At 44.1% G+C, this 14882-nt stretch overlaps 1 protein-coding gene across 2 annotated transcripts in view; it reads right to left on the bottom strand.

The window, feature by feature from the left end:
* MUS81 (MUS81 structure-specific endonuclease subunit) overlaps nucleotides 1–14882 on the bottom strand; it is a 161734-nt gene that overhangs the window by 34670 nt on the left and 112182 nt on the right. For both annotated transcript variants that reach the window (XM_066582297.1, XM_066582298.1), the window contains 2 exons: nucleotides 14227–14354; nucleotides 2698–2810 (listed from right to left, as the gene is read on the bottom strand). In XM_066582297.1, coding sequence (XP_066438394.1) covers nucleotides 2698–2810; nucleotides 14227–14354 — 241 coding nt within the window. The remainder of the gene's footprint in view (nucleotides 1–2697; nucleotides 2811–14226; nucleotides 14355–14882) is intronic.

The following is a 14882-nucleotide window of genomic DNA, read 5'->3' as shown; positions in this document are numbered from 1 at the left end:
GGCTTTTCAGAAGCTATATGTGTGCGTTGGACTTCTTTTTCTGCTTGTGCAGAGCTCATTGACCGCTAGATGCCTTTATAACACAATTGAAGACTGGGTGCATTATTGGAATATGAGAAGCTGGATGGTCATATCGACAAATTCTCTGTCCCTTGGACCGTTCTGACCACACTGTTAGGAGGTGTTGGGGGGGCCCAGGGAATGCGTGAAGGCAGGCAAACAAGGCAACCAAGCTCAGTATGCACTCGACTGACCACGAGTAGAGAGGACCATCTGACAAGCACGGGTGGCTCCAGCTGCCATTCAGAGACAAGTGGCACCATTGGTACAGGCCACTGTGTCATTCTGTACCATTTCTAGTTGTTTAGCTGGAGGACATTTGCTCTCACAGTACCCATTATGTGTACCTGCCTTTGACACCCAATCACTGTTGCCTCGATTTGCAGTGATGTTGTGAACTGCTTAAGAGTGGTACCGGCTAGCGGAAGCAGCGACAAATCCAGGTTTAATTAGGACCCTGATGATGGCTGTGTTTGTGTCCAGAGACCTACGGGTAAGTGCCTCAATCCTGGCTTTGCTGTGGAGTGGCACACTGCCCCCGCTGCTAGTGCGATGGTCTGTGGGGCCATTGTATATGACAATCGGTCACCCCTAGTGGTGGTACGAGGGACAATGACAGCTCAGTGATATGTTCAGGACATCCTGTAACCACATGTGTTACTCTCATGGCGGCTTCCCAGAGGTATTTTCCAGCAGGATAATGCTCAGCCGCACACACAAGGGTATCACAGGAATGTCTCCACAACATTGCCACACTTCCGTAGCCTGCCCAGTCGCCAATAGAACATGTATGGGACCATCTGGGCCCCCAACTTCAACAGATTAAGAGTTTGCCAGATCTAGAGGTTAAGTTATAGCAAATGTGGAGCAATATGCCGCAGGAAGCCATACAGAGCCTGTATAACTCCATGCACGCCTGTATCACATCTTGTATCCAAGCTGGAGGCGGTACAACAGGATACTAGAGCCTTCATAGCTGCCCATATCACTTCTTGTATCTAAGCTAGAGACGGTACAACAGGGTACTAGAGCCTTCATGGCCGCCCGTATCACTTCTTGTATCTAAGCTAGAGACGGTACAACAGGGTACTAGAGCCATCATGGCCGCCCATATCACTTCTTGTATCTAAGCTAGAGACTGTACAACAGGGTACTAGAGCCTCCCTTCAAGCGTTTAGTTTCCTGCAATAAATTACCCTTTTGCTCTGATATTATAATGAGTTACATTAATGTTATAGTCACATATTTAAAGTTAGATTCCATCCCGACAACTCCTAGGTGCTGCATTGTTTTGACAATAAGTATGTGTGTATATATATTTATTTAAGTAATTACAATGTAAGAGCAAAAGGACAATTTATTGCTCTCATATTGTAAGATATATTTACAATATCATAGTAATAAATCGCTCTCTCTCAATAGAGAGAGAGAAAAGCCACTGGAGTTGCCACAACCAGATCGGATTTCCTGTTTTTTTTGCAACTCATTTGTCAGCTTTTCTGTGTCAACTAGGACAAGAGTAACAACATTTATTCGGTGTGGTTAACGGATCTGCTAGGTGTCCAAGATTTTTCAGCGTATATTTGTAAGGGCCTGACAGGGTTTGCAGTCACCACTTTTATCTGTATCGCTTTATTATATTTTAAACAAATGGCTTTCAATAACAGGAAATTTTTAGCAGATTTCTTGCTGCATTATTTGCTCTTAATATACTTATTGGCTGCACCCAGAAGGGTTTACTCCATCTAGAAGCTGCTGTCTGCTTGTTCAACAGGTGAGCTAATTACCTCCTCTTCATTACAAATGTAATATACGTAACTGACAGTCCATATACATACATATATATATATATATATATATATATATATATATATATATATATATATATTTATATTTATTACACACACACACACATACACACACACACACACACACACATTGTATATATTATACATACACTGTATAGACAAAAGTATTTGGACTTAATACTGAGTTTGCCAAACAGTTTGCTGGGAAGGGCATGGGTAAAATAAAAAGCTGCTCATTTTGTAATATAACTATTTATTCATCTGATTGAGCACTTGTGGGATGAACTGCAGCGACAGGTATGACATCGCCACCCACGGCCATCTTCACAACAATCTCTTCTCACAGCCTTGCATGAGAAATGGCAAGTCATTCCTGCCCAGACTTACAGAGTGGAAAGTATGCCTCGATGTGCCAGCGCTGTAATACAAGCAAAAGGAGGGCTGGCATGTTACTAAATAGAATAAAGCACTTTTTCTGAAAAACATGCAGTGTCCAAATACTTTTATCCATATAGTGTATATATTATAATAATAATCTTTATTTATATAGCGCCAACATATTCCACAGCACTTACAATACAGTGGAAATAACACAAGACCATGGTTACATGAAGTAATCAATTGATGGATACCGATCGTTGGACGTCCATCCTTACACACTTTCAATCTGGCAATACTTATCATGTGTCTATTGCTGATTATTATTTATATTCAATTTTCTTAAATGGTTTTAATGTTCATAGAAATCTAATAGTTTTTATTTATTGCGCTTTATTGGTGTTTGGAGTCTATTATTTCAGAATTTTGATGGAAAAACAATACAACTTGCCTTTTGTTCCCGAAAGCGACCATCGATAATACTTCCACAAAGATCGTCCATCCTCTTTCTTTCAATGACATAATCCAACACAAGTTCCCGTGCTTGGGGAATTCGTAGATGTCCTGCAAAAAAAAAAGGTTAAACCATATGTACAATGTGGATATAGCTTGACTTCCTCACAAATGAGGAGCAATATCATAGGCCGCTTGCAGATGGTCGGGTCGAATCCCTGCAAGAATTCTCGCAGCAGGATCCAAACCGCATCACTGCAGGGACCAGCGCGGGTCTCACCTGCTCCCGTGGCTCCGGCTCGGGGCTCTGCAAAACCCGCACAGAAATAGAAAATGCCACGATTTGTTTTCCGCGTGTGATTATACGCGGAAAAATCGTAGCCGTCTGCCTAGGATTGTACTTTCTAACGGGCAAAAATTCTGTGGGAAATCCCGCTGCAGAATTTCCACCCGCGTGCAGGAGGCCATAGAATCATAGAATGGTAGAGTTGGAAGGGACCTCCAGGGCTATCTGCCCAGTGCAGGATTCGCCAAATCATCCCAGACAGATATTTGCCCAGCCTCTGTTGGAACACTTGTGATAGACATGATAATTATTTAGTATAAAATGTCTATCAATATTTGTATATAACCCAAATGTATTTTGCTATTGTAATGACTTTCAGCTCTGAGGAGTTCAAAGGACACACACAATCTAATCATGGTATTTGCTAGCCAATGGATGGGTGATGTATTTGCTCTAAATACATCGAAGTTGCTCAACCAGTTTCTAAGAAGTTAAAGGGCCATAGTGTCGTGTATATCCTGTGTGTTTACCTAGGCCCCCTTCCACTCTTCAAACACAAGCTAGTTAAACACATCTTGTCAACTACACAGAATTCCTTAAGGTTGTCTGCATGCTAAAGAATACAAAGTCCATACTATGGCGGACGTGAGAGAGGGTGGGCAGAGAGGTGGGCAGAGAGGTGGGGGATTCTGTATGATCCGACAAATGAGAATCCTATATGTTACTGATGTAACCTGTTGCACGCCCATTGTGTGTCTGTACAATAAAAGGCCCTGTCTGGCTGTTTCTGGACGGAGAGCCATTTTTAACATGAGATTCATACCTTGTGTTTGACTTGGTCAGTGTGCGCATACTGCTTCCACACAATTAGGAAAGCGACAAAATACCCCAAAGCCTGCTGGAGAAACCGTAATCCAGCACAATTGGCGTCTCCTGGGTGGACCGAGTTAAGAGATTTTGATTTCTTTCATTCTGGAAAAATACAGAGATCGGCAGACGGCACGCAGAACTCAGGGGCCCGAAAATCTACAGAACACGGTAAGATTGCTTTATGTAAATCTACCGATGTGATCTGGGTTCTGACTGCTTTTCTGCCTGTTCCTGATCCAGAGTGATAAATCAATGAAAGGCAGGTAATATAGTTCTTTCTTACTCGGAAAAAAGACCACCGTTTTAACCTGCTCAAGGGGTATTTTGTATGCTGTGTATATTATGTCTGAGACGGTTAAAAATTGTGTATGCAAGACCAAGAGACAAATTCTGTGAGGGTTAATGTGTCGGGAGGGCGGACTCGGCTGTTTAAGTCTGAGGGAACACGCCAGTGACACGTGCTCCTAGGTAAAACTAGTGTGAGGTTAGGAAGATTTATGATACGTATACTTACCTTTTATGATTGAGCGTGTTATGTTCTCATATGTGGAAAGGTATTTACGGGTGAATATAGCCGTGGTGTGACGGCTGGCTCCAGAAACTCTTGGTCATTGAAAATAATCGTCAGTCTCTGTGTATAGCTAAATGTCCTGTCTAGATCGTGTACAAGGAGTGCTCTTGGGGATTACTAGTATACAGTGGGCTGTTATAAAGGTAGATGAGATATATACCTTGAGCCGTTGTGGGTATTCTCCAGTAATCCCGTCTGTCTGCTATTATAGAAACAATGTGCAGTGTTGATTATTGGGGGAGGGGTGCTGGTAAGAGAGTGGACTGAAGTTAAGCCACTAAGAGCACTTCTCAATTAACCCTTTCTGTTTACTTTGTCTTTCCCTGTGTTTTATAGAATTAATGCGTATTGTAATCTGAGTGGGAAAGAAGGGTTATATGGGAAGGATTTGAAGAAAGCAGATTTTACAAGAGGAACACTATTGTGTCCAGAAACTTTGAATAGAATAGAATAAGCAGGTAGCATAAAGTTGAGCAGATTGAGAAGGTTCAGGCATAGACGCAGGTTGTTTAGAGAATGGGGAGCAAAGTGAGCAAGGACAAAGGTCATAGAGCTTGTGATTTGGTTACTGAACAATGGGAAAGGATCAGGAAAAGTTGCAGAAAGAAATGCTAGGTCATGGACAGATAAGATAGGCTGTAGAAAGTTTTCAGAAGATGAGCAGGAAGCCTAGCAGAAAGAAAGGTGTTTTTAGATTGCTAGGAGGAGGCATAATGTAGTTAAGAGATTGAAGAGGGGAAAGCATGTAGGGGGGTATGTGTATTGCTAATGAACAATGTAATGTCTTTGTGTTGACTACAGCCCCTCCCTGTAATGGCGGCCGTGCTTGCAATGTTTACAATCCAACATAGTGTGACTCTGCAGTAAATGTAGTGAGGCCTGCCCCCACCCTGAAGTTATTTCCCCCCATGTGCACACTTTCAGGGTGTGTGATGTTACTTCCGGTCCCTCCCCATCCGGGGCAGGACCTGGCCCCGCCCCTTCCTCCTCCAGCGGCCATCTTGCCTCACCTGGAAGTGCTGCTACTCAGCAGCCATTTTGCCTCACCTGGGAGTGCTGCTGCCCCTGGCCCCGCCCGTTCCTCCGGCAGCCATTTTGCCTCACTTGGGAGATTTGCAGCACCGCCCCTTTCTGCCTCTGGCGGCCATTTTGCTGCACTTGGGAGGTCTATATTCCCCAATGCCACTGTATCCAGTGCTAACATCATGATTGTCTAAAGTAAGGTTTTGTTTGACCAGACTTTGTTACGCTCCAAGATGTGGCCACTTTGGATGTGTGATAAGTTCAGGGAAACAAACCTTTGTGGAGATGCAGCTTGGGACATAGTAGACGACTAAGCTGGTTTATAGTGCATGGAAGATTGGAGTTGATGCATGGGGGGCAGAGGCCGGGAATACATGACAGGGGACGCTCTCTCATGTTCCCAGGGGCTCTGTTTTCCACTGCCCGCTTCTCCAATGGATACTCAGACAGATGATGTTACGGAAGGCTCCTACAGATGAAATAATTTCCCTATAGTCACCCAGCAAACTTTTTCATGCAATTTGGTGAAGTAATTTTACTTTTTATGTGAAGAAAGAGGGACTGAATTGCCCAGAGTAGGATGTTAATTCATCCGTATTTTTTAGTTTTTCTTTAAGTCTTTTGTATATTCTAGTGTCAGTCTACACTGAAGCTATAATTATATTCCGACAGGAGAGTAAAAGCTAAACGCTGGCCATACCCTGAAATACTATTACACTGGGTGACGTAAAATTTTACTTGTGTTGCGCCCCCTTGTGTTAAAAAATGCTAACTGCGACCTGAAATAAAAAAAAAAAAATTTTTTAAGGAGATTTTCGCTCAGCCTTCGCTGCATACAATGTCACCTTGACCTACAAAGTGCTTGTTTTTGTGCCTCTTGGTTTACTAGTTTGAACGCAATGACTCTTTTTCCATTGAGTATTGCGGTTCAAAAGGGGGGAGGCATAGGTGATCTGGGTCATAGATGATCTAGGTGTTGTAGATCAGCTATTGGGTTTTAAAAAAAAAAAAAAATAAATGATTTTGTGCTACAAGATTCCGAGCCATGTGAAATAGAACATCAGCACGATTATTTAGTACTAATTCAGTAAGAAACTGCAGATATGCAAACAGTTACCAGGACCCCTGTTGATAATGCATATGTTGAGCTTTTTGCAGATGGTACCAGGGTGAGGATTGATGACTCCACATCGGATATGCAGTGGTCACACAACAAGATGTCCTAGAAGAGCTCTGCCTCCGCATGTCACAGTACAATAAGCGGAATTGAAGGCCCTCACTGAGGCGAGTAGAGTGGCGAGAGGTAAGACCGGCAACCCTTTACACTGACTCCTGGTATGCATTTGGCACAGCTCATGATTACGGCCCAATATGGAAGGCCAGACAGTTTTTTTACCTTAGCAGGACAACCAATTGAGAATGGTGCAGCGGTACAGAGTCGCATGGAGGCCCTACTTCTACCTGACAAAGTTGAGAGTTCGCACCGATTCCTACACTGGAGAGGCGAGAGACGACACCCTCGCTGACAGCGCAGCAAAGGCAGCGGCCCTCAAGCCGTGGAAGAAAGAAGAAAGATACTGACAGCATGAGTCAGTGGTAAAAAAAAACTTTGGACATTGACAAAAATTTGGACTTTGATATGCTAAAGACTTTTACAGTTACCAGCCAGCAAGGAAGGAAAAAATAAATGGACTAATATGGGAGCAGCAGAAACAGGACAGCGTGTGGTGAACGGTCAACAGCACTTGCCCACCACAGTTTCTGTATCCCATGATGGCCCAGCTGATGGATGGAAAGACCCACCTAGTAAAGCAGTAATGACGACGACGCTTGAAAGAGGTTGGGCGACTTCTAGATTCTCTGTAGCTGCTGCATCATTTGTCCGGTTTAGCATGATCTATGCCATGGGTAAGTCAGGGCAGAAGTAAATTTGCCACACCACACTTGCCGGGACCACTCTACCCATTTCAGGGATTGCAAATTGACTACGTTCAGCTCCCCACTTGTTGGGAAGTATGACTACGTGCTTGTTGTTGTTGATGTCTTTGCAGGTTGGAGGCCGACCCTGTTACCAAGGTAAACAAGTAGGTAACCGCAAAGAAGCTCATGAACGAGGTAAACTGTGAATATGGGGTACCAGAAGTGATTCAGAGTCAGACAGAGGTATAAACTTTGCAGGTGAATGTAACATGTCATGTCTGCTCTGGATGTATCCCAGGCCTTTTACATACTGTACCACCTTTAGTGTAGTGGAAAGGTGGAGAGACGTAGTGGCACGCAAAAATTAAGATACTTAAAAATGACGCCACTTTGGAAAGACTGTCATCCAATAGCCTTATACAGTGTTAGATATGAACCCAGGGGGGATTATACATTATCTCCCTACGAGATTGTTTGGGCTAGCCCCAAGGCTAGGTCGTTACTATCCTCAGTAGTTACAATTACAATCTGATGTGTTGACTGAGTATGTGATTTCCGTTGTTAAAGAACTAACCAAAGCCTATGCACAGGTGTTCTCTTCCAGACTCAGAGGCAGACACTGGGACACATATCTTGCAGCCTGGGGATTGGGTGTGCGTCAAGAAGTTCCTCAGGAAGCACCCTCCTGAGCCCCGATTTGATGGCCCCTACCAGGTGCTTCTGACTACTGCCACAGCTGTGAAACTAGCCGAAAGACTTACATGGATCCGTGCTTCATACTGTAAGAAAGCTTCAGATCCGGGAGACCAGTCTTAGTTGTGCCAAAGACATTACTCTGGTTAGGGCTAGTGAGAGAGGAGGGTGGCAACTGGAATCCTTAGTCGGAAGAATATGGGGGTATGGTTACCTTCTAGTATAACTCGTCCAATGCTCAAGTAGCCGCATATTCCTTCGACTATTGTACTGTGGTCCCGTGTCTAGGCACAAGATCCCACCGCAGGCCAGATTTAGCTCAGTCCAGCTGGTTATATGACTCATATACCCGGGGAATACAATATGTTTGCGCCACTGATAACGTCTGGGGAGAAGACTGCCGTTATTGGGGATTAGTGGGATGGAACACAGGAATAGACTAGTCCTATAAACCGCGAAGTGCCTTAAATAAGAAAAATAGGAGCGGGAAATCCCTAATTAGTCGTATAACCCTCCTTGAGAATAATAAGGACAGCAGGTATTGGAAGGCTGAACTTAGTATGTTGCTTGGTTTTAATGTGGTTGTTACACTAACCATGGGAGATCCAAGCCCGGGGGACGGGGAGACTTATAGTCTGGGGACATACCGGTACGGGAGGACAGATCCCTTAGGGAAGTTTAAAATAAGGGATATGGTAGATGCAGCCGAATGGAAGCCTTCACTTAGTCCCGTGCCCATAATTAACCCCCTCCGCCGTAAGATAAAGACCTTGACGAACATGATGATCATAGCCGACCCTACCTTTGAGGACACCTTGACAGTAGCGACTGGCTACTCTGACCAGAATCTCTGGTTGGAGTTGATGAGGTACAATGCTAACAGGAGCAACAAGTCTAACTGTTGCGTGTGCGGTAGTGCCCGACTACACTCGGGGATGGTCCCCCTAAATCTCCCTGTAGATGCTGAAGAGTGGTTTATTAGTCTCTTCACGAACATTTCCGCTAATTTCACTGTCCGTGAGAAATGGAAGAAGGAATACTCTATAACTACTTAAGTGTTTGCACCGGAGAGAGTATTACTGACTACCCTGGAAACTACACCTGCCAGGCAAATAGGCAGGGTGGAGGGAGATTTTTGGGGAACTCACCAACGGGTATTGCTCCTCCTACAGTATGATAGGAGGGGAATAGATGCAGAATCAGGTCCAGTCCTTAGGAGACGTTTACTGGCTTTGTGGAGACATGAGGTAGAGGACCCGCCTGGAGGGTAATTGGACAGGGGAGTGTGCCTTAGTAAAGCCCTTATGCTCCTCCACATCCTGTCAGACACCAACGTTTCCCTTGTTTGAAAAAGATGAAGAGCCAGTTCCGATAATGCCAACCACATGCGCTACCAAAGAAAAAGGAGAAATGTACTAGTACTGTGCCTGCCCCGATCTCCTAAGATGGATTGTCAGTGGAATTCCCATTTGCCTAGGGATAGTGCAGAAGACCTTAGGTTCCGGCGAGGGCACACCCTGTGGGGTGTTAACTTGTACAGATAGAGGGTATGGATGCCCGGAAATGAGCCCAGGGAATCCATGGCCTCCCTCTGAGGTAAGGTAGGGATCCCCCCCCCCTCCTAGGAGTAGGGACTTACGGGCAGTGGGAAAGCCCTGACGCAAGGGTGAGGCGACTTGGACGTGTTCACCATTAGGACTATCTCCAGGAGGGACATTGGTGTGGGTGAAGATTAGGGAGTCCCACGCCGTGCGTACCTGTTCACGCTACTAGTATTGTAACATTATGCTAGAGCGAGAAGAGAGACCCCTGGTGGTAGTTTTGATCTACACGTATACATTGACGCCATAGGATAGCCAAGGGGGGTACCTGACAAGTTTTAAAAATTAGAGACCAAGTTAAAACTAGATTCGAGTCTATTTTCCTGATCATTAGGGTAAATAAATGTTGACTGGATTAATTATGTTTATTATAATTAGCAGTGGTTTATAAATTATACTAGAGACGCCTTATAGGGACTAGTCGACCAATAGGACCTACCTCGACTATGACTTTTTTTAAAATGGAGTGACCTCAGATATGACTTTAGCTAAAAAAGGGGAGTGTCTGTAAGATGATAGGGGAGACTTGTTGTACCTACATCCCAGACGACACGTGACCCGCGGGTAAAAACGCACTTGCCATTAAGAAGCTGACCGCACTAAGTAAAAAGAGCTAACTTTTGGGACCAGCACTCGCCATGGATGAGCGGGTGGTAAAGGATCCTGGCACAGACGGGCGTCGCTGTTGTATGTGAACTGATGATTACCTTTTCTGTTCTAGTCTGCTGTGTTATCCCCTGTGTCAGAGAGACCTGTGAAACTGATGCTGGAAAAGCCGCTCCCATCATGAGTTTGCTGGATGCATCCCCAGAAGGAGTGGACAAGTCCTACACCCCCTTGAAGACCCTAAAACGAACCTTCAACGCGCTCCAGTTATAGGCTCATGCGCAGAGAACTGTGAAAATTAGAGGATAGACATTTTAAGGGGGGATTGTGATAGACATGATAATTATTTAGTATAAAATGTCTATCAATATTTGTATATAACCCAAATGTATTTTGCTATTGTAATGACTTTCAGCTCTGAGGAGTTCAAAGGACACACACAATCTAATCATGGTATTTGCTAGCCAATGGATGGGTGATGTATTTGCTCTAAATACATCGAAGTTGCTCAACCAGTTTCTAAGAAGTTAAAGGGCCATAGTGTCGTGTATATCCTGTGTGTTTACCTAGGCCCCCTTCCACTCTTCAAACACAAGCTAGTTAAACACATCTTGTCAACTACACAGAATTCCTTAAGGTTGTCTGCATGCTAAAGAATACAAAGTCCATACTATGGCGGACGTGAGAGAGGGTGGGCAGAGAGGTGGGCAGAGAGGTGGGGGATTCTGTATGATCCGACAAATGAGAATCCTATATGTTACTGATGTAACCTGTTGCACGCCCATTGTGTGTCTGTACAATAAAAGGCCCTGTCTGGCTGTTTCTGGACGGAGAGCCATTTTTAACATGAGATTCATACCTTGTGTTTGACTTGGTCAGTGTGCGCATACTGCTTCCACACAATTAGGAAAGCGACAAAATACCCCAAAGCCTGCTGGAGAAACCGTAATCCAGCACACACTTCCATTGAAGGAGAACTCACCACCTCCCGTGGTAACCTGTTCCACTCCTTGATAACCCTCACTGTCAGAACGTTTTTTCTAATATCCAATTTGTGTCTCCTCCCTTTCAGCTTCATCCCATTGCCTCTAGTCTTTCCTTGTGTAAATGAGAATAGGGCTGATCCCTCTGCACAAACTATATGTTCAGGAGTGAATAGATAGACCACTCCAGGGACCAGTTGCAGTTTCTTAGTGGTCTCATAATGGAATTGTTTATGGACATCAACACAAAAACCATAAGTTATATACCAGAAGCAAATGTCTAACACTATTATTTACCTGGCTCCAGGGCTTTGTCCAGCTGATTTTATATACCGTATATATCGGCGTATAAGGCGACGGGGCGTATAAGACGACCCCCCAACTTTCACCTTATACGCCGGTATTACAGTGGAGAAAAAAAAATCAGTACTCACCTCCCCCGGCGTTCTGTCGCGCTCCGGCAGGATGTCGCTCGCTCCACGTCCCCGGCGCAGCATTGCTTTCTGAATGCGGGGCTTGAAATCCCTGCCTCCAGAAAGCTAATACACACGCCGTCAGCCAGTTACATCCATTCAATGACATCATTGAATGGCTGTGATTGGCTAAAACACACGTGGCTTCAGCCAATCACACTATTCAATGACATCATTGAATGGGTGTGATTGCTAACACACGTGCGCCTTCAGCCAATCACAGCCATTCAATGATGTCATTGAATAGTGTGATTGGCTGAAGCCACGTGTGTTTTAGCCAATCACAGCCATTCAATGACTGGCTGACGGCGTGTGTATTAGCTTTCTGGAAGCGGGGATTTCAAGCCCCGCATTCAGAAAGCAATGCTGCGCCGGGGACGAGGAGCGAGCGACATCCTGCCGGAGCGCGACAGAACGCCGGGGGAGGTGAGTAATGATTTTTTTTTTTTTACACTTTTTTTTTTGTATTACCGGCGCATAAGACGACCCCCGACTTCAGAGCAGATTTTTCGGGGTTCAAAAGTCGTCTTATACGCCGGTATATACGGTACAGTACTAGGGAAAAGGAAGCCTGCAGTTTAGGAAACAGCTTAGTGTGCACAGACCTGCTTGTGTAATTGTATTGAAACATGATATATGCGACCTTCAGGGAGGTCATGGGAAGAGGCCAACTAATACCGGTAAGAGTGAATCAAGTGCAGCAGATCTTCTGAACATTCCATATGACTACATGGTGACTACTGTATCAAAATCTGGGTTTAGTGAATATATAATTAAAATATATATATATACACCAACAAGGAGGTAACCATTACCTATACATAAGTAAAAATATGCAAATATATATTGAATAAATCCTTAAATTATACAATAAAAGTAAAGGATTTTTTTAGGCAAAAATACAATACTATTTAAGGGGTCATACATAGGGATCCCTTAAATATAATAAATACTACGGTGCCACACAGGAAGGTTCAGGGCCTTCACCTTGCACATCTCTCTGCTGTTATAGCAAATCTTAAAACTCAACATTTTTTAAAGTAATCTTTTCTTTAGTTATGTCAATCTTCTATGAACACAATAGGAAACAAAGTATTACAAACAAATCACCAAAAATCAGAATATTGTGAAATTGAGTAATGCTAACTTGACTTCAGTATTTTGTCATCTTAACTGAAAATGCAAGATTTCGTATATGTTGTTGAATGAATATGAAACATGAAATATGCAATATTACATTTTTGTTTACATTATTAAACGAAAAATGTTTGAATAAAAAGTGATTTAATAATAAAAAATAAAAAAAACACTATTGATGATGTATCCTGAGTTGATCGGCTGAAGTCCACCGGGAAAATCAGGCCCGCCGCTGATTCTCCATGCAGAATCCCGCAGCGGGTCTCTCCTTTCCCGCGGACATGAGGCTAAAAAAAAAAAAAAAAAAAAAAAAAAAAGGGGATTAAAACTTACCTGTCCGGACGCTGCGGCCGGATCCTCTTTCTTCGGCCCGGCGGATGTGCTTGGCACGCCGGTAGCGTGCCGCGCACATGCGCCGGGCACTCCATTTTTCTTTGAACTCCTGCTCTCCCGCGCCGGAGAGCAGAAATTCAGGTACGGGTGTTCCGCGGATCCGGACGGCTTCCATAGGCGTCAATAGACGCCTATGGGAGCCATCCCCGCGGGAGACCTGCACTAAAATGGAACATGCCACGGGTGTTTTCCCGCATACGCAATCTGCGCCTCAAAAGCAAAATGACATCCGCAGGTATTTAATTACCTGCGGATGTCCAATGCATCCCTATGGGGCGCGGATCACGCGTGCGGGTGACCCGCTGTGGATCTGTCCCCGTGGACAGACGCAATCCACGCCTGAAGGGAAAATGACATCCGCAGGTATTTAACTACCTGCGGGTGTCCAATGCTTCCCTATGGGGCGCGGTAAAAATGTTGCGGATTTTAAATTACATTTTAGCAGTGAACATGAGGCCTTAGGCTCCTGGCTGATCAGCTGAAACGGCACTCGCTGTTAGCGCCGCTGCACACAGGCTTCGGAGCGCCGCTGCACACAGGCTTCGATGCTTATAATTGTAGGTGCAGCTCCTATTGATTTCAATGAGTGCTGCGCTTGCAGTTGCAAGAGCCGGCCACTACATAGGGGTTAGAGCAGCAGCTTTCACTCCGAAACCCGTGTGTAGCAGCGCTGACAGCGAGTGCCCTTTCAGCTGATCGGCTGGGGGCCCAAGCGGAAAACCTCAGCAGATCAACTATTGATAACCTATCCTGAGGACATGTCATCAATGGTATTTTGCCTAGAAAACCTTTTTAAGGCAGTGTTCATTTCTCAGAAGTAGCAAGGCCAAAATGTCCTTTGGGGTCCTTTACGTGTATATAAAGAACAAATCCAATGTTACAAGCCCCAAGAGGGGAGGCTACCATTATTATTTCACCGAAACATATTATTTACTCAATATTTCTTTCATTTTCAACAGCATTTTACTTACCTGGCACAGGTTGCACTTTCTCTTGTGCAATCCACAGAAAGTCTCCAATGTGCAGCTTGCGTACATCAAAATTGACCCCATTTCTTTTCAGTTCTGACACTAATTCCTGTTTCCTATGTGCTGCACCCCTGAAAAAGTTGATGAAAATCCTATTTTGTTGCAAACAATTACAACAAATTAAAGAGCACCTGTTACTATATTTTACATAGAAGAATGACAGCAGAGGATCACATGGTCATCAGACCTTAGGTGATGCTATACTACCCCTTTGCATATTAGTCTAACTACTGCTGGTTTTGAACCTGTTTTGTAGAATCATGGTACATTTTCGCCATGTTCACTAGTTATCCAAACTTTATATTTTCTTAAACTATAATTATTCCTCCATGCTAGTAGAACGCAGGAATGCTGCATTTATAAGACACGTTTTGCAGAATGTTACTTAGAGATTGTCTAAACCGAAGACATGTATTAAGGAACTGGGGGAAAAAATGTGCAGGAAACAATCTGTAAATGCGAGCAGTTTATCCATATTTTGCAATATATAGCAGATCTGGAAAATAGACTACGGAAAAATAATTTGTGACAAGCAAAATAATTTGTTCCAGAAAATTGTAAGTATTGTACCAGAGGGAATTTTTGGAGGGATGGCTAAA

The sequence above is a fragment of the Eleutherodactylus coqui genome, chromosome 11 (assembly GCF_035609145.1).
Source record: "Eleutherodactylus coqui strain aEleCoq1 chromosome 11, aEleCoq1.hap1, whole genome shotgun sequence".
NCBI classification, from domain to species: Eukaryota; Metazoa; Chordata; class Amphibia; order Anura; family Eleutherodactylidae; genus Eleutherodactylus; species Eleutherodactylus coqui.
The sequence above is the reverse complement of the archived record's forward strand: the minus strand, read 5'-3'. Positions and strand labels throughout refer to the sequence as shown.